Here is a 24,160-nt window from a genome sequence, read left to right on the forward strand (position 1 = left end):
GGCTGCAGGGTTGGAGAGTCTCTTAAGAAGAGACCGAATTTCCTATCTTTTAGCTGTGATGTCATTGCACGTACATCTAGATCGTAGTGAAGTTCTGCTTTCCAGGCTCCACCTCTGGGCATTCTCTGTACTTTCTGAGGCTGACCACAGCAGTGGCAATGGTAACCACCAAAAATACACAGGAGTTGCATTTCCAGTGAAGGAAGCAATGCTCTCTCATATCGCTACAGCACACTCCTGATGCACCATGTAGAAAAATTACAGATTAGCAGCGCTGAGGATCGTGATGTTTGAAGCAGGAAATGGCAATGACAGGAAAGGACAATTAAAATATTAGCAACCCCTCCGCTTTCCTGTAGTGCGGTACAGCCCCCATCACAAAAATACAACACGGATGCAAGCACGTGCTTTCAAAACGAGGTGATTTTTGTCGTTGTTTTATCCTTTGCCGCTGGCAGAGCCATTGAGTTTTATCTCAATGCAAGCCTTGCAGCAAGCAGAGGCTTTCCAGGAAGCCCCGGCTGTCTCCGGGCTGGTAACACAGGGTGGCACAGGTGCAGCCCTGTTCTGCAGCAGCTTCCTAGAACCAGTTCCTCCCCCGGTGCCCTGTGGCTTTCCCGTGGGTGGCAATCAGCAAGGAGAGGGAGAACCTTGTGCCCCTCAGCTTGCTTGGCTTTTCAGTTTCTACATCTGAAGCGGGTGGCCTGCTTCTCCTCGCTGCCCAGGCTCGGGTCAGTGCTTTCGGCAGGCGGCTGCGCGGGCGGAAGGAAACAGCAGTCGGTGTAAGCACAGTCGGTGAGGGAGGACGCGCGGGGGATGGAGCAGCGCGGTGCCTTCCCTCACACGAGGCTCTCCTCCCCTGGAAGGCTTCGATATAAGCTGAGGAGGAGCTTCAACAGACGCGAGTCAAACACCACCTCCATCCTAACGTGCAGCATGCTTCCTTCCACGTTTTCTTTTGCAGGTGGGGCTCAGCTGAACGAAGCCCTGCTCTTCTTCCTCATCATTGCCGTACACGCGCGTAAGTCGGGCTGGAGCTGATTACGGCCGGTACGGCCCCGATAAGAAGCTGCATGTTATCTTTCCTCTGCGTTTTGAAGTCCCTTTCCTGTTGGCAGTTGGTAAGTTTTTGCTGTACGGAGCCTTTCTAGCTTTGTGCTCAGCTGCGTAGGTTCACACGGTGTTGCACTCACAGCGGCTGGCGAACAGAGCGCTCGTTTCCCCACGGGACATCTCTTCGTTCTCTTGCGTTGTGTCAGCTGGGGAAGCTCCCAGCTACCCTCACGCAAGTTTACAGCTTCAGAGCCTCCTCCCGGTACGCACCAAAAGCGACAGCCGCTACTGCTCCGTGTAAGTCACCCGGTGTTCAGAGGCAGAGCCGTAAGGGCTGACGCCGCTCCGCGCGTCCCTCGCCGAAAGCACTCCGGGAACTGAACGCTCTGCCAGAGGGACGGAGCCTGCCTCCACAAGCTGTCTCGAAAGCGAGCTGCACTCGTAATTGGCTCGAGCTGCCGAGATGAGATGTCCCAGACCTTTCCCAGAGGTCCTCGGAAACTTCCTGGCAAAGCCGAGCTCCGCGGGCTCAACCACGCCGTAGGGCTGCCGCCGGGATGAGCGCCGGCGCCGAGCGGCGGTGACGGAACGCCCTGCGGCCCCCGGCGGCTGCGGGGCCCCCAGCCAGGTGGGGCAGCGGCGGGGGGCCAGGGGGCGGCCCCGTAGCCCCGCCCGACGGCGGAGTGGCGGAACGCGGCTCCCCCGCGGCGGCCCCGCGGTGGGGCCGGGGCGGCGGGCGGAGTCCCGAGCACCGTCAGCCCCCGCCGCCGCAGCCTCGAGGCACCACCGGCGGGTGGTGAGTGCCCGCGGCGGGCGGGTAACGGGCCGGGTACGGTGGGCGGCGGCGACGACGGGCTCCGTTCGGAGCCGAGAAGGGAGATCCGCCGCTGTGCCGCTAAGCCGCTTGTGCCGGTAATGCCGCCGTGAGCGGGGCTGTCGCGGGGCGCCGGGAGGGCGGCGGCGGCTGTGCGAGCGGCCGGAGGCCCGGCGGGGGGAGAAACAATGGCTGTGTAGGTGCCTCTGCCTTGAGCTGCGCGAAGCCATTAGTGCTGTGTGTGTGTGTGTGTGTGCGCGCGCTTGTAGTGGAGGGAACGTGCCGTGGAAGCTTCGTACTGTCTGCTTTTCAGAGTCTCCGGGTTATTGCGCTGAGTTATTATTCAGCAGTGGGATCGGTGTTTCTATTTTAGCTGCTGAAAGCCGTGTGCTCAGCCCCGCTGCTCTTCCTCGACTTAAAATTTCCATGGAGAGGAAAGGGAACTCTTCCTGATCTGCAGTTGGAACCAAGGCTGGTGGGAGCTATCTGTTGCTTTGTGTGCACATTGAGTTCCTGTTACCCTGCTAAAACCTCGTTTGTTTGGTGTCTCTCTCCTTTACTGACCCTATGCAGAGCTATTCATAGGAACAACGTGGCTGCAGAGCTATGTCAGAAGGGCTGTGCTGTGGGATGAGATTACTTGGTGTAACCCGGCAACTCCTACTGCTGGATGGTATAAAATTCACTGTGTGTAACAACATACACAGTTTCTAATGTGGAGAATGTGGTTGTACCTGTCAGTCTGAAATTTTGAAAACTAAGTTCAAGGAAGGCATGGAGACAAAGGAAATGTGTGTGAGTGCTGCTTCTTACCAACCTATGTCAGGAGAAGAAAATATTCCTACCTGATGAGATCACAGATGTGATGTTTTTGAAGGAAAAATATGTATGTAAGATTGCACCAGCAATAGCTTTGTTTTTCTTCCCACCTACATGGAATAAATCCATGGATCTTTCAGTCTGGCCCGGTGAGGTGCTTGCATCTGTGTCTGCTGAGCTGAAGCAGTCAGTGAGGTCACTCTTCAGGCCTATGATAACTGCCTGTGAAAAAAAAACCAAACAACAGCAGCAATAAGGACCACAGGATAGGTCCCAAGACCCCGAGGGTCTTTCTGGCCGTGAGAGACCCTTTCTGATGTGGAATATATGAGTCATCCCCTGAGGCACCCAGCATCCAGGCATTCCCGAAGCAGGACGGCTGCCCTGGGGCAGTGCCCATAGAGTGGCTCCAGGGTGGGACAGAGCAGGGCAGCGAGACCCCAGAGCTGTCTGTGGGATCACAAGGGCACGAACTGTAAGGGTGGAAGGAAATAGGTGAGTTACGATGTTTTGGTTAGGCAAGGAAGGTGGGCTTTGATGTCTACCATGTGTGCTGCTAAATAGAGGCTTTAGAAATTACATATGGGTGTTGCCTCCCTCAGAAGGAAAATGCAGTGGCCCACGTAGTGAATGATCCCATTCACAGAGCCAAGTGCTTGAGGTCCTTCTTCACTTTCTCCTCAGACTTTTGAAAAGTTACAAGTAGAGATGGTTTTAGAGGTTTCTGTGTGATAGCTTTCTTCTTTGTGTGCTCATTTTTGTGAGGAAGGACAGTTGTCTTTGTGATGCCTTCCGTGTACCATGAGTGTCTTTTTATCCTGCTCTCATTTTTGGTGATGGTTTCCGGATGTTCTGATAAATATCTCTCAGTAAACGACTGTCCTTCCAAGCCAGCTTTACAAGAGCTCTCCCAAGTCTGCCTTGGCAGGTTTGTGGTTTTCTACCCTCCGCGTGTACCTTCACGTGTTGCTGGGCATTCTGGTTCAGGTGCTTTGCCTGGAAGAAGATACAATCCAGTGGATCCCTTACAGATGTAATTTGAAGACTGCTGTGAGTCTCCATGAGGCTGTCCGCACCATTGCCTCGAAGGAGTCTGTAAGGAAAAACTATTTTGCGCAGGATGTCTTGCGGTGTATCACAGGATCTCGTTTTGTTAATCTCTGTGCCTGAAGATCCAGGTTATTTTAACTACAAGCCTGATTTATTTTATTTTTTAATTATTGTAAGTGTATGAGATACTTTACTCTGGCCCCATAGTTAAGGGCGTTTTAGAAACAAATTTCAGATGGCTTGAAATGCTTCTTCTGATATCTTTTCTTACAGATGCTTGCAGTGTTACAGTACAACAAATGGAAATATGCACTGTGTTTTTAAGCGTTTAGTTTGCTGAGATTGACAGCTCAGCTGTCATTCATTTAAGTAATATGTTTTTTATGTGCTAGCCTTATAAAGAAGGTGATGAAAAATACTGGGAAATTAATCTGAGGTAACTGAGTGTAGAAGGTTTTTTTGGTCTATTTCAGAGTTTCTATTTTCTGCCATCTGTTTACGTAAAATCCCAAGAGCTTAGCAGCAGAACAAGAAAAAACCCTCAACTTTCCCATTAATCCAGTTTTCTTTCTGCTTCTACTATCGCAGTGTTGTGTATTACTAACTACTATTTGTAATCTTCAGGGAGAAATAAAATACAACTTTTTTTCTTCTTTCCCTTCCCCCTTAATGATGTGTGAACTTCTGTAGGTGTTAAATCTTCATGTCTGCCTTTTATCCTCATCCTACAGAAGAATCTGAACCCTCAGCTTTTTGCAGTGGTTGCTGAGGTTGGAGGGAGACATCACGTGCAAGCTGCAGTTGCCTTTGCAGGTCACCTTTCTGCAGTGCATTGAAATTAATCTGCTGCACTTTGTGGTTCGGTGTTTCAATTACTGCTATCGGTGGCTGGTCTTTGTGCAGAAAGCTTGAAGGGCTGAGGAGCGATAGGCAGCGTTCACTGGTGTGTGTCCTATTAAATAAAAATAGAAACACAGAGCTTGCTTGTGGTATCACTGCCTTTTGAATAAATGTGCATGCAGATTATGGCAAGACTCTTCAGTAATGCTGTGTTCGGTACGTATCACCTTTAAAACATCACGTCCTTAAAATTCATTCTGCTAGGGTGGAGTAGCTCCTCAGTGTTCTGAATACAGTCATAACTTACTCCTGAAGGCAAAACTGAAATGTTGGTATCTCAACAGGAAGATCCTTTACAGCACTGCTACAGAATGGGTGAATTTTAAGCGTCTCCCGGATAATAACTGAAGTCTCTGTGTAACTGTTTGTGTTGTTCCACTCCCAGCCCCGGCAGCAGCAGTAAAACCCGAGTGCATTGTACTGGAGCTATTCTTTACATTCCAGCATCCGTGGGGAGCCAGGAGGAGCAAGGCAAAAAGTTGAATAGCCCCCATGTGCCCTGGCTGGGGAGGAAGGGCTGGAAAACTTAAGAAACCACAAAGCTGATCCTCCCTCCTATAGGCGGAGGGATGGAGTAACCAGGGGCTGATTTTAAGACCAGGCAGGAATGAAATGAAGTTCTTACTACATCAGTGAAGCTCTCCTTAACATCTGTTGGTTCAGAGTGGAAGTTACCATTTTCTTAGCAGTATTGCTTTCTTTTGGGACAGTAGCCAACAGAAAGCTGTTTGGGAAATGGGTGACTAGCAGTCTTAGATTTCCATAGGCCCTTCAACTCTCTTTTAAAACAATGTTTTCTCAGCCTTGAGAGTATGAGATGGAAATATGAAAATGAAGATCAGCTGCTGCAGAGCTCAGAGCAGCTTTTTTTTTAAGCTGGATCTGCAGACTTGTGCTTCTCTTGCACAGCAGCAGCCTGGTGCTGCTTGCTTGCACTACCACTGTTCTCAAAGCCCTCTGGCCAGCAGTGAAATGAGAGTGGAGTGAGGGGCTTGTCATCAGCTCGGGCTGAGCCCCAACAGAAGTAGGCAGTGGAAATATGCATACAAAGTGGCTGCTTAATGGTAAATGATGTGTGTGTGCCTGTGTAAGATATCATGCAGGAGGCAGGGGAGGAGGAGTCCCTTTTCCCAGGGTAAGAAAGGAATGGAGGTTGTGTCTCTGTTACATCTTTTTTTCCTCCTTTCCACTGTAGGCGTTGACTTATGCAGCTCCTTTCTGTGCAAACTTATTTTGCTGCTCTGTGTTGTGCTGATGCAGTTTTTTGGCTACGTGATGACCTGTGTGGGAGAAACGATCTGCTTAGGGGAAGAGTCCTGCCAGCACCTCAGCATGAAGCGAGGGACACAAAAGGGAAGGAACTTGCAGATTTTTGTTCTGTAATGGGAAGTGAGGAGGGTACGTGACAGCTTAAGAACTGCTGTTGCTGAATGAAAGCATGACCTTACTCATCTTTTGGCAATTAAAATAGATATTTCCTGTTTCTCTGAAGTTCTTGAACCTGCCTGCCTATGTCCTCCATCAATGTCATGTCTGAGCACCTTGGAAATGCTATCACCTCAATCTCCACAGTGCTTCAGATAGTCTGAAGCTGATGTGTGGAGTTGAAACCAGGAGCAGGGTTAGTGGTGTAGATGAGAGATACCCTGTAGGGTTTGTTTGAACATAAAATTTGCACAAGATTAAGTGGAGACACAATATTAAATCCACTTAATGAAACACCAGAGCAAGTTAGGATTTGTCCGTATGGTGAATGTGCGCAAGGCTTGCTAGCATGTGGTTGCTAGTCTTGGTCGTGCCCTGTGTGCAGACAAGTTACTGCTTTCTCATTCAGTTAACTGAGAAAAGCCTGCTTTTCACTGAAAAGAGTTAAGGGAAAACTACAGCTTGCTCTACTTGCCCAGACATTTTGCAATATTTAATGAGACGAGGAGACAATTTTTGCCTCAGCTGAAGATCTGGAAGGCTGTGTAGGGCTATCCTTCCCACCCACATCCACTAGTTTTGTAACTGCCTGTGGTGGTTTTAATCCCCAGTTCTCAGAGGAACTTGGTAGTGATCTGCCACGTGGTGCAGCGGCTCTGATGTTGCAGTACCTCTGTAGTCTCCTTTGGTGGTTGTCCTCTTCTTTCTCTGCGCGATTCCCAAGTGTAGATGTTGGCAAAAGGATGCTGAAATGGGTGGGCAAGGATGTATCCTCCAGCTCCACTGCAGAGCTGTTGTAAATGCTGTACGTGTAGGAGGGGAATGGACCACAAAGTGTCTGCTGTGTGCTCTCCCTAAATAGCATCTCCTGCTGCTGGAGGCTGGCAGGTCTGACGTAGCTGTGAATTTCTACTGCTTATGCTGCTCAGCTTGTGCTGTGGAGCACAGGCCAGGTGTGTATGCTGTGTTGTGACCTAGACAGCTGGTTCAGATACTGGCAGTACAAATAACATTTGTACAGTTTCTGAAGTACAGTAAATACAGAAATAACAGTGAATACCGTTTCCGAAGACTGATTTTTTCATGCAAAACGTGTTAAGAAAATACTGTTACTTCATCATCCAAGCCATTCTCTGATTCTGTGATCTTAATTGGAGCAATTTAAGTGGAATAGCTGTTTTCATTCCTTCTGTGTTGAAGACATGCCCTTTATTGTTTTCAACTTGGGACATGGATGTTTTTGTCTTTAAAGGTTTCTGATTTAAATGAAGAATGCTGCTCAGAGCTTCCTTGGAAAGGGCACTGAAGTAAAATAGAACATACATGTTATTCATTGGATTTCACAGGACTTATTTCTTATTACAAATGGTTGGTGTCTGATTATCATTATTATTATTTTTTAAGTTGAATGACTGAACTCAACTAATGCCACTCAGTAAGTGTCTGAAAGCGGCATTTAAAGTGTTTAAATTCAGGCAACAGTGTTGAGGAAATATGGACTTTTCTGCAACGCAATTATGTGACAAGCAGAAATAGTTGAGTTTCTGATGTATTTTTGCAAGCAGACTTTTTGATCTTTAATGGAAGACAAGCTTAGAGGGTTTCTTTGTTCTGCAAAGCTGCTTGGTAACTTCTGCAAAACTTGTGAAGGTCTCAAATATGTGAATTTCTGTGGCACTGAGAGACGTGGCCATGGTGATGATGGGCTGATGGTTGGACTAAATGATCTTGGAGGCCTTTGTCAACCTTAATGATTCTATGATCCTATGATCTCCTGGCAGATTTGTCTGAAATTAGCCAAAGGGGCTCCAAAGCTCTACAAGGAAAGGAAGGATAGGTGCATATGCATGCAGAATATGATTGCATAAATTTCATTTCGTGCTCCAAACGTTTGTGCTATAGCAGCACAAAGTGCCTATTACTGTACTGCATTTCATGCTCTAATGGCCGTGCACGAATAGCAATGTAATGGATCTTGGTGATGCTGGAAGCTGAGCTGGGTTCCGTATGCTTAGAGCAGCAAAGACCTTGATAGATGATGCAGTTGTTCCTGCCTACAGCATACCTTGCTCTGGACATTTCTAGCTGTAAGCTGAAATAAACATCAGACTTCACTGCTGTGGGAATATGCCATGAAGTCAGGTTTGGTTACAGGGGAGCAGATCCGTGCTGCAGGAGGTCCATGGTGCTGCTGTGACTGGCAGGGAGGTGAGCTGTGTGCTGTCATGGGGCTGGCTCACCTGCTGCTCTTATCTTCAGCTAGGAGACTGTATGCATACAGCCCTGGTCAAATCTGATGCTTAGCAAAGATCGGGTAGGGAAGGATCGCTAACATGTTTAAAAATATCACAGCCCTGAGAAAGATCCTGCTTGTTTTGTTGGAGCTTTGAACAGCTGTGGAAACCGAGACTCCTACAGCAGCAATAGATGCTGTTTCACTTCCAGCAGACCAGAACTGGCTGAGAAAGTAACAAGCGAAAGCGATGCCAGGAGCTGATGACTGGCAGTGAGCATGGCGTGTGAAGGTAGGGGGCTGTGGGAAGGACAGGACTGTGTGCCTGTGGCCATCCCACCAAGAGAGCTGGCCTGCGTACATTTTGTGCCCCATGGCTCTCAGCAGCGGTGGTAGGTGTTGAAGCTATGGCAGTAGAAGGACTGTGAGGATGTGAGAGTGTGTGGAAGGATGATACACTCCTCTGGGCTGCTGTGATTTTAGGGGTGAGTGTCCTCTTCAGAAGCAACCGTCCCAAATGCTGATACATAAATACTCATGTTTCTGGAGGAAGAAGGGATCTCTGTGTAGCACTGAGAAAAGCATATAAGCCTTCCCAGCATTCCCTACTGACTGATTAAGGCAGCTTTCCTCTCAGACAGATGGCAACTGAAGATTACTGTCAGAGGTAATTAGCTTTCCTTATGTACAGGCAAGGAAACAAAGGTGCATAAATCAGGGCACAGAAAGCCAGCGCAGGCTGACTGCCCCTAATAGTCAGCACTGCAACATGGGCTGTTGTGTCTCTTTATAGCACCAAGTCACTGTAACTATGACACAGAAACATGTAAATGAACGTGTGAAGTATTCTTTAAGAGCTGAGCTCCTCTGTAACAGCCAACACAGCTGTGCTGTGAACAATTCCAGTTCTGAATTTGCCTTTTTGCCCACATCTTTGCCCTGAGTTCTTATTGTGAATTTGGTTTCAGTGTTGTCTAAGGAAACATGCAATTAGTGGTACTCCTAATGCTGAAGTCAGCTACAGCTACATCAGTGAAAGCTCATGAGTTTTGAAAAACATCCTTTTTTACTTTTTATTATCTTAAAGAGTGAGGAATGCATTGTGATATGAACTGATTTTATTCTGCGATGTAGACTTCTTAGTAACTTTTCCCATTCAGCAAACATCAGTAAGATTTCACGTTCTGCATTACGTGTTCTTTAGAACCCTGTCTTTCAACTATGGTATGAATCTTGTAGCTGTGGAAATGCTCAGGTTAAGTACTGTTTGAGGATTGTATTTGGTGGCTTTTCCTATTTAAGACACATTTAAGAAATGAAACAAAGCACTAAAAGCCCGCAGGCACTCTGCTGCTACCTGTACAACCGTTCTTTGTTAGCTCAAAAACACTTTACACCCACAAAGCACTCTCAGCTATGAAGTTGCTGTCTGAGCTTTTCTTACCATGTGTGGAGTTGTTGGAGATATTTTTGAGCTTTAGTGGCGAGAAAATTAAACTGTAAAGAAAGCTCTTGGAAAAAAAAACCCTAATACTTGCAATATTTGAACTTCTCCAATTGCACAGTGTCTCTTTTGATTTAGTTTTTAGTAGTTAGCAGGGAAGGTGAGTTTTCTGATTAACTTTCATGACCCAGAGGCAACATTAATATATTCATTGCAGTACTGAATTGAGAATACTGGAAATGTCAGGCATTCATGTTATCAAAGAAGCTGCTGAAACTATTGGTGTCCCGAAGCTTGCTTACTTCTGATCTGTTAGGATCACTACCCTGGGAAGCTTGCAAGACCTGCTAGCAGTGTGGGGTAAGTGCTACCACTTGCCACCATTCCCCCACTCTCTCAATTAAATTAGCTTTATGCTTTTCACTGACTTGTTTTGCTACATTCCTGCTTCTACATTCTCGAGCTCTCCATTGGCACATATGTGCCCCAGCAGACGGATGTGCCAGCTCTGCTGTTAGGGGAAGATAGCGTCCCAAAAAGCTAGTTTTTGCTGGTGGGGATGTTCATGGTGTTTGCTGATATTGTTATTTTTAAGCAGCAGAGGCAAGATGAAAAGCAGCATGGTGAAAAACAGTGACTGCGGTTTTCTTGGAGCTGTGACTGCATGTGTGTTTTGTGCATTATTTCAGTGAAGGTGAAACCTCCATTCTGTATGCTCACACCTTTTTGCTTGCCTGTTTATTCCGTGCAAATCTGTATAATGTAATCTCCACAAACTGACTGGTAGATTCAGTTGCGTGATTCCCAGTCGCTTTTGTGAGAGCTGAGATTAAGTCCCTGGCTCCAAATCAACCAGAGCTGGGTGTTTTGGACACTCTAGTATTGTTACAAGACAGGTGTACCTGAATGTGCGTGTATCACACAGGTGGTAAAATTCTCTGATTGTTCCTTCTTTATCTAGATCAGTCGTGGTCTCTGGGGAAAATGTTGTGATCTGATATGGTTTGTGACTGAACCATTTTGAGACCTGCCTAATTTGGCTATTTCCAAAATTGGCTATTTGGTTTTTTTTTTCCTTCTACCTCTCCCCACCTTTTTTATCTGGGTATCCAAAGGACTTGACCTTGAGCCTCTGATTCTGCAGGCACTCCTAAGATAGCACCACTGGCTGTGAATGCAAGTGATGTTGTGGTGAGGTTTGTCTTTGTTAAGTTTTCTGTTTTCTCAAGCTTTGTATAGTATATGTGTGTTTTCTTTAGTATGTTTGCTCACTTAAAAGGATCTGGAGAGGCAAAACTATCATGCTCTATTTCTTCAGGAGGAGCAGCTGTCCTAAGCAACAGAAATCTTTTCAGTTTTGCATGTTGAGGTATAAGGAGAAAAGGACTTGAACTCCAGCCCCCGGAGCATGTTGCGAGACTTGTTTGTATTTGTCTTTCTGGAAGAAGATCTGAAGGAAAAGGAAAAAAATGGTCTGAAAAGGAGCCGTGTTGGCCCTGCAGAGTGTGGGAGGAGCCTGCATGAACTCAGACGTCCCATTCCCTCTGTGTTTTGCTCTATTGGGTACGGATTGACAATTAGAATGTGTAATGTATAAATAGGAGTCCATCTGAAGGCTGGCTAAAGCCTTCGGTATTAAATCCAGGAGAGTATAACAGAGCTGGGGAAATGACAGCCTAACAGTGATGACAGGACAAGGGGGAATGGCTTTAAACTAAAAGAGAAGAAATTTAGATTAGATATTAGGAAGAAACTATTTATTCAGAGAGTGATGATGCTCTGGAACAGTCTGCGCAGAGACACTATGGATGCCTCATCCCTGGATGTGTTCATTAAGCCTGGATGGAGCCCTGGGTGGCCTGATCTGGTGGGTTGGATTGTGGCAGAGGGATTGGAACTGGATCATCTTTAAGGTCCTGTTCAACTCTGGGCCATTCTATGATCATTCCATCAAGACTGTGTTATCTAATGTGTGTTTCATTCTCATTTATCATTTTAATTTTTTATGCAGTTAGAACTGGATTTATAGCGTTTGCTTTGCTTAAAGCTTTGAGAGTTGAGGAAGCAGAGCTATTTCTGCTCAGCTTATATGTGCTTTGGATTTTACATAGGTTATGGGTTAGCTTTTGACAGAACTCAGAGGTTTTTGTGCTGCACTAGAGCTCCATTGCTGCTGGGCATGGAGATAAGTTCTTTTCAGCGTTCAAATGCACAGGAAGAATTTAAAAATGATAAAGAGAAATTTTGGGGTAAGGACTGTAGAGGGGCAGAATAGACAGAGTGTATGAAAATCTGTTTCCAGCTGATGTGGTTTTTATTGCAGAAACTTGTCTTGTTCTCCTAGTCCTCAGGTAGAGGCATAAACGTAGGCAAAGAAACTGAGAAAATGGACTTTATCTTATTCTTGATTGTGACTGTAGGCAAGGTTTAGAAAATATATGAAATATATGATACTTACAAAGCATCATTTAGATGAGAATCCAGGAGTTACTGTTTCTCTTCCTCCCTTCCAAAGCCACTGGTTGGATTTGGATCTCTGTAGGGCTGCCCTGTAACCCCAAGTTAGCGATGTTCATCTGTGCTGCAGGAGATATGTTACTTGTTGGAATGAGCCTTTATGGTGTTGTGATTTTACAGATCTGCAAGAGGAAGAATAACAGCTTTATTTTTGTATTAGGAGGGGCAGACTAGACAGAAGGTTTTCCAGTTAAGGTACTGTTAAACTCAGCACTCCAAAACCAAATTATTGCTACAGGCTTAAAAATGTATTTTTAATTCAAAGTCACTTTGCTAGAATAATCCTATCTGCTCTTCTAATTTAAACTAATGTTTCTGAGGAATTCTGTTTTATAGTAATCTAACATTGAAAGGGAGCTTTGGAAATTGAGAAACTTCTTTTTGAAAGTGTGTAAGGGAAGACACTGGACTTACTCAGCCACAGCAGTACCTTTAAGACTACTGCAGTGCTATTTTATTGTCTGTTGTGGTATTTCCTGGAAAATAAGGGAAATAACGAACTATGCTGCATGTGCTAAAGGCAAGAGCTGGATGAGTTAATGGTGACTGGTTATAGATGTAGCAGTAGAAATATATAGATGTGTTATAATATGCCCACATTTTGGCAACTTAACCTGAGAAAAATGATCATATGAGAGTGGTATCTTGTTTGTCATTCTGCTATGGGGCTATTTCATCACCTGTAAGTGCAGACCAAAAGGAAACAGTATTGCAAGGCCGGCAATCACAAGTACTTCTTTCTTTTTCTTTTTCCCCCCCACTGTCCCTTTAAATTACAAGATTCACTCCATGCACGTTTTGAAGCTTGCTGCCCTTCCTCCCCCACAGCTACAAGGGTAGGAATGTGAGGCCTGAGAGAACTTTTTTTATGCTGTCAGTTAATTGCAGCAGCAAGAAGTTAAACTATCACAAGACTGGGTATGGAGCAAAGACTGTTTTAAGATGAGTAGTACTCAATTCAGTAGCAACCATTTTTTAGTTAAATATTTATTAATGGTTTACTTTACTAATCCTCTAGGGTCCTTAGTAAAATAACAAGGATGGATGGCAAAGCTTCCAGCATTATATTGCTGCTGGTTTAGTATTAAGCATGAAAACAAAAAGAAGGCTTTATAGGAGTTATGAAGGAAGGGGATCATAATGTTGATCCTGTGGTTGTCTGATCAATCAGCTGTAAAAAACAAAAACAAACCACCCTCTGTTAACAAGGGTGGATAGTGATAGGAAATGGGGGGAATGGTTTTAAACTGAGACAAGGGAGGTTTAGGTTAGATATTAGAAGGAAGTTTTTCACGCAGAGGTGGTGACGCACTGAACAGGTTGCCCAAGGAGGTTCTGGATGCCCCATCCCTGGAGGCATTCAAGGCCAGGCTGGATGTGGCTCTGGGCAGCCTGGGCTGCTGGTTGGCGACCCTGCATATAGAAGGGGGTTGAAACCAGATGATCATTGTGGTCCTTTTCAACCCAGGCCATTCTATGACTCTGTGATTCTGTAGCTGCCTGCATGATTGTTCTTACCCTACAGTACAGCTCCATTAACTGCATGTGTAACTGTACTATGAAATAGGCTATGAAATACTGGCTCCTATCAGACACAGCACTTACTGAAGTAGCAGATTAAATAGTAGTGTAAATAAGGATGCACTTCTGGCAAGGATGCTAGTTCCCTGCTTCCACCAAGGGGAACAAAAAGGTGCCTTCTTATAGAGCTTACGTATCACATATCCAGTGCACCCCATGGTGGTTTGGTGGGGAGCTGGAGAAAGCACCCTCCTGTCCCAAAGAGGTGTCGGCTGATCTTGGAAATCTTGTAATTCCATAGCTGTTGGTCATGCCTAATTCTGTTAATGCCATTCTACTTGGCCAGGGTGGGAAGTTGAGCAGAAGTTAGTTTAGATTCCTGTTAAAAAGCGATCATTATTCTTTTTTTATGCATCCAGTCGCTTGCTTTCAGAAAAGTAGCAGTGTGCATGTTGGGTGCTTGCTGATATGCTGGCTTCCACACGTCTTTCATCATGTGCTATTGGAGGCTTTTTAGTAAGAAGAGAGAACTGAATAGTAGAGTTCCAGACTTGCCCTTCTTGCTTTACTTAACCTTGGTCAACCTTGACTTAAAGACACCATGAGCTCTGTCAGTTAAATAGATGAACTTAAATCTAGATGCCTAGTCTTGTAATGAGCAAGCTGGAACAAGACTGCATTTTACAACCAAAGCACATCTTTCCAATTCCATATTTTCTAGCATCTCTCACTATAGGAATTTTCTAGAGCAATATTTGTGTCACGGAAGTTTGTTTTTGCTTCACTAACTTTCTCTAACAGTCATCTATTTTTAAAAGGGGAAGGGAAAACACTGTCACCATTTAAAAATAAACTCATAATTTCTTCAGCAAATAAGGCGGTATTCCTATTTACTAAACCAGGTTAAGAAAGTCTTCACTTAAAAAAGGATTTCCTTGATTACAGAGCTGTCTCCTCAAAGCCCTGAGTGAAGCCAGGCATGGGGGGATGGGATGGTGAGGAGGCACTTACGTAATTAAAGACCATTCTGTGTTCCTAAGAGCTGAGTTAGAAACACCCCGAATGTATGCTTACAGTTGTGTGCATGTGCCAGAATGAATGTCCTACATAAGGTGCTGAAAGTTGTTACTGATTCCTTATAATCTTGTTTGAAGAAGCATGATGACTTATTTTCAATAATGCTTTGCAGGCTCTGTCAGTATCTTTGTAAATACTTTAGAGGAGAATTATTTTTTTCCTTTCTGTGAATGGTACTGTTATGAACAGTATTTTTGATGCTAAGTGCTCCTTTACTGGGTAGCTTTGCCTTATCTCTGTTACATGCAGCTTCATCTGACCTGTCAGCAAGGTTCTCTGTCAATGGAGCTTTATCAATTTACACTGAAGTTGGTGAAATCAGTAATACAATCAGTTGAATTGATTGAATTAGGGGGTAAAATGTAAACTGTTGATTTCTACCTTAGTGGTATATTTTAGCAATTATTTGCAGAGTAGGGGGATGCAAGAATGCCAACAATTTCATGGAGAAAAGAAAACAAAATAACAAAATTGAACAGTATATTTTCCAAGTGAATGAGTCACTTCGTGCAGCTAATAAGACTTGACTAAAAAAGGTTGAAATGGTAATAGCTGCCTCCTGTGGTATTCCATCTAGAAGAGAGCAGGACAGACTTGGAAGTATACTTGAGATCGACAGATTATAGCTTGCTCATTGAATGACTTTGTTACTGGTGGATGCAAGGTCATAAAACTTTGTCCCTGACCCTACAGTTCAATCTCTGCAAAGAATGTAGAAATAAAAAGAAATAATAAGGAAGTTATTGGTTTTCTGCACTCAGTGTGACAAATGGGTCACTGATAGGTATTTCTTCAGGGTGGAATCTGTGAGTAGCAGTAGTTTGCTTTTTAAACATACTGCTTATGGATCGCTTCAGTTGTTCATACCTCAGCTTTTGTTGTCTTCATGCTCTGAAGTGCAAGCTTAAAATAACAGCAGCTCTAAATATTCCATGAAGGAATAGGGAATGAAAAAAAAAAAAAAAAAAAAGAAAAAAAAGAAAAGCCCCTGAAATCCACATCAGAAAGCTAAAGGGTTTGTTTTGGAAAGCACAGCACTACGGTTGTTTGGATATGGCTTGCTTCTGTGGGAGACCTATTTGTTACCTTCACTTTAAAATACATTAAATGTGCAAGTAGGTGTTTATGCATTGTGCGCACTGAACCTGTTTTCCCTTTCTGTGATGGGGGGAGTGGTCAAAATAATAGAAGAATATAGCTCTCAAGTAAATTTCCACAGTAGTTTGTGGCCAGAATGTCTATTTTGGACTTTGAAGAGGGGTAAGCAACAACGATTCATTCATAGCTCCTGAAAGGGCAGCTCCGTCTGTTAAGATGTGGGCAATGCAGAACTTTTCCCCTGCGTGTCTGTAGGAGCACAAGCTTCTGGTATTTCTACTTTATCTTCTGGATTTACTAATCTGTGCAATGAGGTGAAAACTTGACTTGAAAACCAAGCATTTTCTCTGCTGTTTCTCCCAAACTTACCAGTTCCTAAATACTTTCCACTGATTGGGCCCTAACTTCTCTCTCTTGCTGTACTATGCATAAATGTAGCATTCTTCTTTTATTAGGCAGTGAAGCCTGGCCTGTGTCAGGAACTGGAGAACGAGCAGGGTACGAGGGTGTGAGCAGGCAGCTTCAGTGCAGCTTTAAATGGCCAAAACTGGACTTTAAGGATATTCAGTAGTCCTTTAGAAGCCAGCAGCAGTTTGTGGCAGATTCATCAGTGTCAGCCTATCTGCATCCTGCAGAGTGTGCATGCGGGTTTGACTGTGTAATTATGAAAAAGACAGTGGGAGGGGTAAGAAGGAAGAGAAGAACAGGTAGCTGCAAAGGCTATCTTCTGTCTTGTGAGGCTGATTTCTTTGGGATGCCGGTGGGCAAAGTGGAGCTCTGGCTCTGACATACCTCTGGAAGAACCTGTCTTTCTGCACAGTCTTTAAAGTGAACCTAAAGTGAGCCTTTCTCAGTATTTGCGTCACTGTGCAGAGTAAGCTTGTGTGTTAGATGCAGAGCAGCATTCAACTCCTGTCACTGGGACTCAGTTTGAGAAATCAAATTCTCAGTTTGAGAAACTGTCGAATTTGTGGTGATGGAGACTGGCTGTAATAATAGTGGTTTCCTTCCATAGGTTGCAAGATGTTGCATGAAAGTTCATTTTGATATTGTAACTTGGATTTAAATTTCTTGTTTTCTTATTTCAGGTCTACCAGTCATGAAACGAATTCTTCTGTTTTTCATCCTGGCTGCTGCAGTCATGTATGGTATATTGCATGGAAATCTGTGGAGAAATAACTTCTACTGGTATGGTGACACTTTTTTTTGCTTATAGTGCAAATACCCTCATGGCTGTCTGAGATATGTGACTGTTAGTAATATGTTGCTGAACAGTTGTCTATGAGTAATAGATAGAAAGTATGATTAGTGTGGGCGTATGTGTGTTTCTGTTTTTCTTCTGTTATGTTGTCTTTGTTTTTGGTTTTACTTTTTTGTGGGTAGAGTGAGGGAATGACTGTGATTGCTCTGTCCTGCCACCCTTCCTCTCATATCATTTTTAAGCTTAGCAGACGACGTACAGCTAGATTTATGGAGAGTTAAAGTCCTCAAAGATAGGAAGCCACTCCGAGTTCCATGAAAATAGGTGCTCCTGTGATGAGAAAGGTCTCATCTATGTGCCATTTGTCTGCGCTGTGTCCGCTCCTGCCTTGCATGTTTAGCGTTGGCTTGCTACCATAGATAAATGACATGGGAGTGACCTGCCCCACACATGAGAATGAGTATCTGCATGCAGAACGACCACCTTCTTGCAAAACTGAAGCTTACAAAGTCCCATAGACAAAATTCTGGAAGGTGAGCCCTTGCTGTCTCCAGGGCACACATGACAGGTGGCCTGGGACCTAAACTTATTGCAGAAGCTGAGTTTCCGTTGGAGTTTGCACTGGTGTGACCAGAGCTCTGCTTGTGTTATGAAGACTATCGTGATAGCCAAACATTACTGTTAAAAGCTTACTTGTGTTTATCTCAGTTACAGCATACATTTGATATGAATGGCTCTCTGTTGTGGTTTCTGTATATAGCAAACCTCAGTGTTAAACCATTTCCCCTTTTGCAGGATTAGCTTTTATGGACAGACTTCTTCTGTGAGGGGTCCTTCTTCCAATGAGGCTAGTGGAGTTACCCAGTAAGTTCAGCAGCTGAGTGTTCTTTGTGTGTGGTCCTGTTTTTGTGGTATTTTTTTCTTCTTTTTTTTTCCCCTGTCTGTTTTTTGGGTAAGTGGGAGGGAGTGAGTCTAAAATCCATAGCCTCGGTTCAATTGATCTTTGTATAACTGTGCCCATGGAGTATTATGAACATAATTGTAGCATGACTGGCAGAAAGGATCCTAGAATTGTTTTGAGTAGGAAGGCACCTTCATTGGTCATCTAGTCCAACTCCTCTGCAATGTGCAGAGACTTTACAGCTAGGTCAGGTTGCTCAAAGGAATTTGCTCATATTTCCAGTGTTTGTTTAATATTTATGGCCACTTAACTGTGGCTATCTGTAGAAAGCAGAAAATTGTTGAAAGGATGTTTGTTTACAGCTTCCAAACTTGAGCAATGCAGAGTTAAATATGAGTTAAAATTACAGATGAGAGCAATATATGTGTTTAATTTTAGGAAGCAATCAGAGGTGGAGTTCATTTGTATGATATGGAAGTGCTTGTATAAACAAATCCTGTGCTGGTAAATTCCTGCAATTAGGTTTATGAGTCGAATGACAGCCTGTGCTAAAACTTGAAAGAAGGTCTCCGTTACCTCTGAAGCTATCTTGCAAAATGCTGTCTGTGAGGCTGGTGCTGGAAAGCAATGAGCTGACCAGCTGATCCATTTCACAGGATGCTTTCTCGGTGTCAGTATTCATGTGACAACTTGAGGTTACTGAAAGCAATTAACCTTAATGGTCTGTATGACTTGTGTCTCTAATGTGGTGTTTTCATCCTTCCGTTCCTAATGCAACCCAGACGCAGGCTTTGCTCTCACTGAACTTTACCCTCCCTTCTGAGCTTCGTGTTCTTGAAGAAGCAAAAGCGCTGAGCTGGGAACATGTCTAGAAATATAAGTCTTGGCTTTCTAGCCTCATTATGAGGGAATGACTTATATTCATGTAATTTAATTTTCCTTGAAGCACCCTACATGGTTCCCCTCTCCTCTGAGGTTCCGACTCTCTGAGGATAGCTGGTGCAGCTATCTTGTAGGCTGCAGGGGTGATTCAACTGAGGTGTGCTGCTTCTCTCCAGGTAGTTCTGAGATCCTGAGAACCTCTGATTATGGCTACTTTAGGTGCTACCTGTCAAAGGAGGCTGTGGGCCCCTTGGGCAGCACTGTGCAATAAAAGCCTTACTAGTGACAATAATCATATCACAATCAGGAGGATCCATCTTTGTGATACCAGCAAAGGCCAAGCTTTCCCATTTGCACAGTGTTAACTGGGTAATCAGCTTGCTAGTTTTGGTTGTCCAAGCTTCACTACCTTGTTGTCACTATCTATTACTCTTTTTGTTATGTCTTTGAAAATCCTCTCTTGTAGGCTGCCACCTACGGCTGTGGAGAGAAGGAACGCACTGGACACTTGTCTTCTGAAACCAGCATTTGAATCCTTACTGGAGTGAGTACTCTGTGAGAAGGAGTGGAGAGATGGAAAGGTGGTACTGACTTAGGTAGAAATATTTGTAATTTACGTGTTCTGGACTGTTTCACATTTTGATTTTTGTAAGTACATCCTTGAGTTTGTATTCATTTATTTTGTTTTCTTTTTGGGCTGTGCCACATTGTCGTCGTTCAACATCAGAGTGATACAGCACAAATAACTCAATTTGCTCCTGTATATACTGCTTAAATAAATACCATTTCATGTATTGCAGCTAGTAACAGTGAAACTACTTCCTTGATCAAAAGACAAGCCCTTATTTTTTCTTCCCTGCTCATGTTTTTCTCATAGAAGAAACCTTTGCATCCAAGATTAAGACTCAGCTATTTTGCTGTTAAGAGCCTTGAATTAAAATTAAGGGGTTTTTTTTGATAGCTAAGCACTTCTTTAGCAATCAGGAGCCAGACAAGTTTTGAAAGTCTCTTCTTTTTTTTTTTTCCCCCCCAAAGAGAAGAGTATGAAATGTGCAAAAAATTCATTCAGTCTTTAATGAAACAGGATTTCCCCCCCCCCCCCCCAAACTTTTAGTGGATTTTTAATTTTAGTGGAATTCAATTTTCATGAAGCTTGGAGTAGTCCGCAGCTTTGTTCCTCTGATGGGTGCTGCTGAATTGCATGTAGCTGTCCTTTGCTTTAAGATAACAGAAGAAACTTCCCTTGAGTAAGAAGCATTCAACTGAAAAGTAGAGCTTCTACCCAAAACAATGGAGATGTCTGATCTCAGAAGTGCATCCAACGTGTCTGTGAGGAAATGCTGGTAGTTTTTGTTATTAGAAGTGTGTCTTAAAGATCTAAGAAGCGCTGCAGGAGCAGAAGCAGACAAGGCATATTGTTGGCTTTGACTTTGTGTTTTATCTGAGCAAGCATTGAGTGTGGCCCGAGAAAAGCTTGGGAAGATGTTTAGATCAAGTTTTGGCCAAAGGGCTCTTAAAATATGCCTTTTTTTTTTTTTTTTCCTTTTTGTGTACAAGAAAATAGTACTTTAATAGCACTGAATCAAAGAACATTCAAGGATCATGAGCTTTCTCCTTCTCAAAGCTTGTTATCCCTTAGTCTGTGGGTCTTGCTTAGCTGCTTGGCTCAGAGACTGACTGAGGTTCCTTGCCTACTGCGTTCCCAGGCTGTCCTGGTGACAGGCACAACAGGGTAGATCAGCTCCTGATCAGAGAGGCAGGGAAGGACTTGGAAATGCATACTTCACTTCTGGAGGGAGGTTCAGAGTGAGAACTGAGTATCTTCGATATTTCCATAGCTCCTTTACAGCAATAGCTTCTGTGAGCTGAAGATCTGGTCTGTGCACTTTGTAGTAGCCTGAGGGTGTTCAGGGGATGTCTAACCTGGTTAAATTGTTGGAAAAGAACCAGCGCTAGAAGAGCTAGAATTAAGAATCCCTTTGCAGTAGGTAAATTATTCATTATGGCTAAACTTCCCAGCTGCTTTTGAACAGCAAGGCAAGTTACTAATTTAGTATGGGCATTTGGTGCATAATGTCTCAAAATTAGCTGATCTGCTTGGTTAACCTATAGCCCAGTTTTTGGTATGTGTAGTTTTTATTGTTTTTATTCTTGCATACCTTCTGAATATGTGGAACTTAAAGAATGAAACACTTGATTTATGAGACTGTTAGAGGAAGGTGTGTGTATACAACTGTTAATATTCTTAATGGAGTAGCAAGTCATGTGCTGCTTGTGGCAGCACTCCATTTTTCTCCCTGTAGCTGCATACTTGTGTTTATATTTTAATACATTTTTAAGACCTAGTATGCAGGATCATTGAAAAGTCAGCTGGTTTGATGAGCAGAAGTTGACTTAACTATGAGGTGAATCTGAGGGCATGGTAGCATGCGGCAGGACTTGGATTGATTTACTCATTTGTCTCAATATTAAGCAGATAGAATAATAGAGTCTCTTCCCTGCTGTAAAACAACCCTTGGCTGTGGCTATTGCCTTTTGAAGAAGTGACCTTTTCTTGATCTTGCATGCATCTTGATGCCTTCCTGTTCCAGTTTGCAGGAGCAATGTATTTTTTGAGGGAAATCTTGTGATTCCCATGCACTGTGCTTCCCATTGCAGAGCAATTGTGGCACGCATGCAATAGTCTCCTTTCAGACAGTGCTATGTCACAAGGTGTGCTGCAGGAACGTACCCTTTGTAGGTGGGACTCTCCTAATGTTAATCCAAACCAAAATGGAAACTTCATACCTTTTTGCTGTGTGGGTCTACTCCTGTTGCCCCCAACTACTTAATAATGTCAATGCAGCCATAAAGTGACCTTTATTTGAAACTGGTGCACTTCTCCTCAAGAAACTGTGTATTTGAGTGTGTATTTGAGATAATATTTTCAAGTTAAAATATGGAAACTGCTCTAAAAGTAATGCCTCCTATTTTGTTATGTTGGCCCACACTGTCAGAGGCAGATGATGGCAGTACCTTCCCACCAATATTCCCTTACATGTTGTTGTCGTGTGACAGATCGCTGCAGAGGGGCAGTCTGATAGAATGTTATCTGACATGGGAGTGCAGATGAAGCAAAGGTGTGGAATTGAATTCCTCTATCTGGGAAAAATGTCTCCCGTTGGCCTTCACTGACACTTGATGAACGTTTCTGGAGACCAAACAGTGGATTGCCACTGAGCACAGCAAGGCAGTGGATGGTGCATTTCAGCACTGGTGACAGCAGCAGTGGTCACCTCCACAAGTAGAGATTTCGCCTGCAGCATGCAGGCTCGTGTTCATCACTGTTGAAAATGTGTAGCTAATGGTGTTGACTGCTGAAAAATACTGTTCTATTGCTGAGAACTGTTTCTATCAAATATTGTTATTGTGCTCCTTGTATCTGTTGTAATTTCCATGGAAATTATTAGGAGGCATTACTTTTGGAGTGACCTGCCTCAAGTCCTGTCCTTTCTTATTTTAAACATTGTATATAATAATAATTTTTATGTTTTTCTTGCTGTCCGTATTGCTTTTCTTCCTCAGCATTATTATTTACTTTTTACCCCAGAAGTAACTAATTGTTTTACTGGGTTACAGTTTCTGTCAGATGTGCTGTTTCATGGTGTGAGCTCTTTCACTGCACAGAATTTTAATGAATTTAAGTAATTTATACTAGCAGAGACGGCCTTTTATCTCACTCCCTAGAGAATTTTTCATCATAAAATCTTCCCCTTTTCTGTCACCTGTTTTATTTCCCTGTGATCGTGAGTTTTTGTTTAAAACTTGATGATACCTGTTTCAAGTAGGGGAAGAAAATATTTTTAAAAGCAACTACAGGCATTGTTAGCTTATTCAAATACATCATGTGGCATTCTGAAACTTCCTGTGTTTTATTTTCTCTTCACTAGTGTTGACAAAATATACCCGTTCCTGTGTGCCAATGATTTTATCAGAGTAGCAGAGTTCCATGGAAGTGATAAGTTCGAGCTACCTTATGGAATAAAGAGAGCAGGTTTGTGTTCCTTGTGTAGCTGGGTTTTTTGTTTTTGTTTTTTAATGGAAACACCTACGTGTCAGGTAAGGCCATCTCAGTCTCCGGGCCTGGTGTTTCCTTCTCACTGATGTTAGTGCTTTTGGGACACCTATGTCACCTAATGTTTTTGCTTCATTTCTCTGACTTCACACCTTCTGTCTCTTAACGAATGAAGTGCTGCAGGGAAGAGAATTCTCCCTCTTGTGAGAGAAGCTTCAGAAAGGTGGGAGTGAGGGAGGGTGGAGTTTATTCAACTTCCTTTCCTTGGAAGGTGGGCTGAAATGCTGAAGATAATTAGCTAATGCTTTGTTAGGGAAAACTTCAGCTGAGTGAGAGTGAAGGTTCAATCAGAAAACCAAAGCTGAACACCAGAGTCCAATTGAGGTAGATGCTCTCCCACTTGAGGCAGCTAGGGCAGATACATCAGCTATGTTTCCCTTTTACAGGACTTCTCCCACTGAGGGGTGTCACTGGGACTGCAGAGGGTAGTTCCACCATTTGTGTGGCTGCTGCACCCATGCAGCATTTGCCTGCTTACATCTGTGTTGGTTGAGATAGAGTAGATGGGGTTGGAGAACCCAGGTATTAGGTATCCTTTTGGAAAGGGCTGTAAATCTTGAGTAGCCTCAGAGTTTAACATTGATCAGTGCACTCAAATTTGCACCCATGCAAATTTGGGCATAAGCCTATTGCTTTGCCCTCTATCAGTGTAACAAGAATAGTGCATTTTCTTGCTCCTCTGGAATAGTGATATGGAAAAATACATTTGAGATTGAGAGTTGTTCAAACTCTGTCAGTGAGAAGCACATGAGTGTCCAGCAGGCATGTGCTATGGGGTTGGGCTGGAGAGGTGCTTCTGCCCGTATTTCTTAGTGAGCACAGACTGGTTGGATATCTTCTCCCAAAATGTGTACTACAGTTTCTGTCCTTAGCTGAGTGCTCAAGGCTGCATCTGCTTCAGCTGAAGGTGGGAGGAATAAAAAAAACATCATGAAATCTCTTACTTACTCGTAACTAGAATGGTTTTGAGTGCAAATCCTACGCTGTCTTCCAGCAGTGGAATGTGGAGTCAGGAAAAGCTTCCAAGAGAGCAGCTCTGATAAACTTGAATTTTTGAAGAGGTTTTGAGTTCTTTTGAATAGTGCATAAAAAAAGTGAATGAAAAGGCTGT

General features: G+C 43.7%; 1 protein-coding gene across 8 annotated transcripts in view; it reads left to right on the forward strand.

The window, feature by feature from the left end:
* The first annotated feature begins 797 nt into the window (after nt 1–797).
* The window catches only part of ST3GAL6 (ST3 beta-galactoside alpha-2,3-sialyltransferase 6), a 43,580-nt gene continuing 20,217 nt past the window's right edge, over nt 798–24,160 (forward strand). Inside the window, exons 1-6 of one of the 8 annotated variants that reach the window (XM_052665318.1) lie at nt 798–1,121; nt 1,196–1,350; nt 17,040–17,139; nt 17,948–18,016; nt 19,402–19,479; nt 22,865–22,968. In XM_052665318.1, the coding sequence (XP_052521278.1) occupies nt 17,051–17,139; nt 17,948–18,016; nt 19,402–19,479; nt 22,865–22,968 (340 nt within the window). In that variant the 5' untranslated portion in view covers nt 798–1,121; nt 1,196–1,350; nt 17,040–17,050. Of the gene's footprint in view, nt 1,122–1,195; nt 1,351–1,661; nt 1,682–1,849; nt 1,966–5,848; nt 6,035–9,353; nt 10,099–17,039; nt 17,140–17,947; nt 18,017–19,401; nt 19,480–22,864; nt 22,969–24,160 lie in introns of those variants that run through there. The other 7 variants (XM_052665293.1, XM_052665309.1, XM_052665301.1 and 4 more) reach the window with 7 other exon arrangements.

The sequence above is a fragment of the Tympanuchus pallidicinctus genome, unplaced genomic scaffold (assembly GCF_026119805.1).
Source record: "Tympanuchus pallidicinctus isolate F22 unplaced genomic scaffold, pur_lepc_1.0 scaffold10, whole genome shotgun sequence".
Classification (NCBI taxonomy): domain Eukaryota; kingdom Metazoa; phylum Chordata; class Aves; order Galliformes; family Phasianidae; genus Tympanuchus; species Tympanuchus pallidicinctus.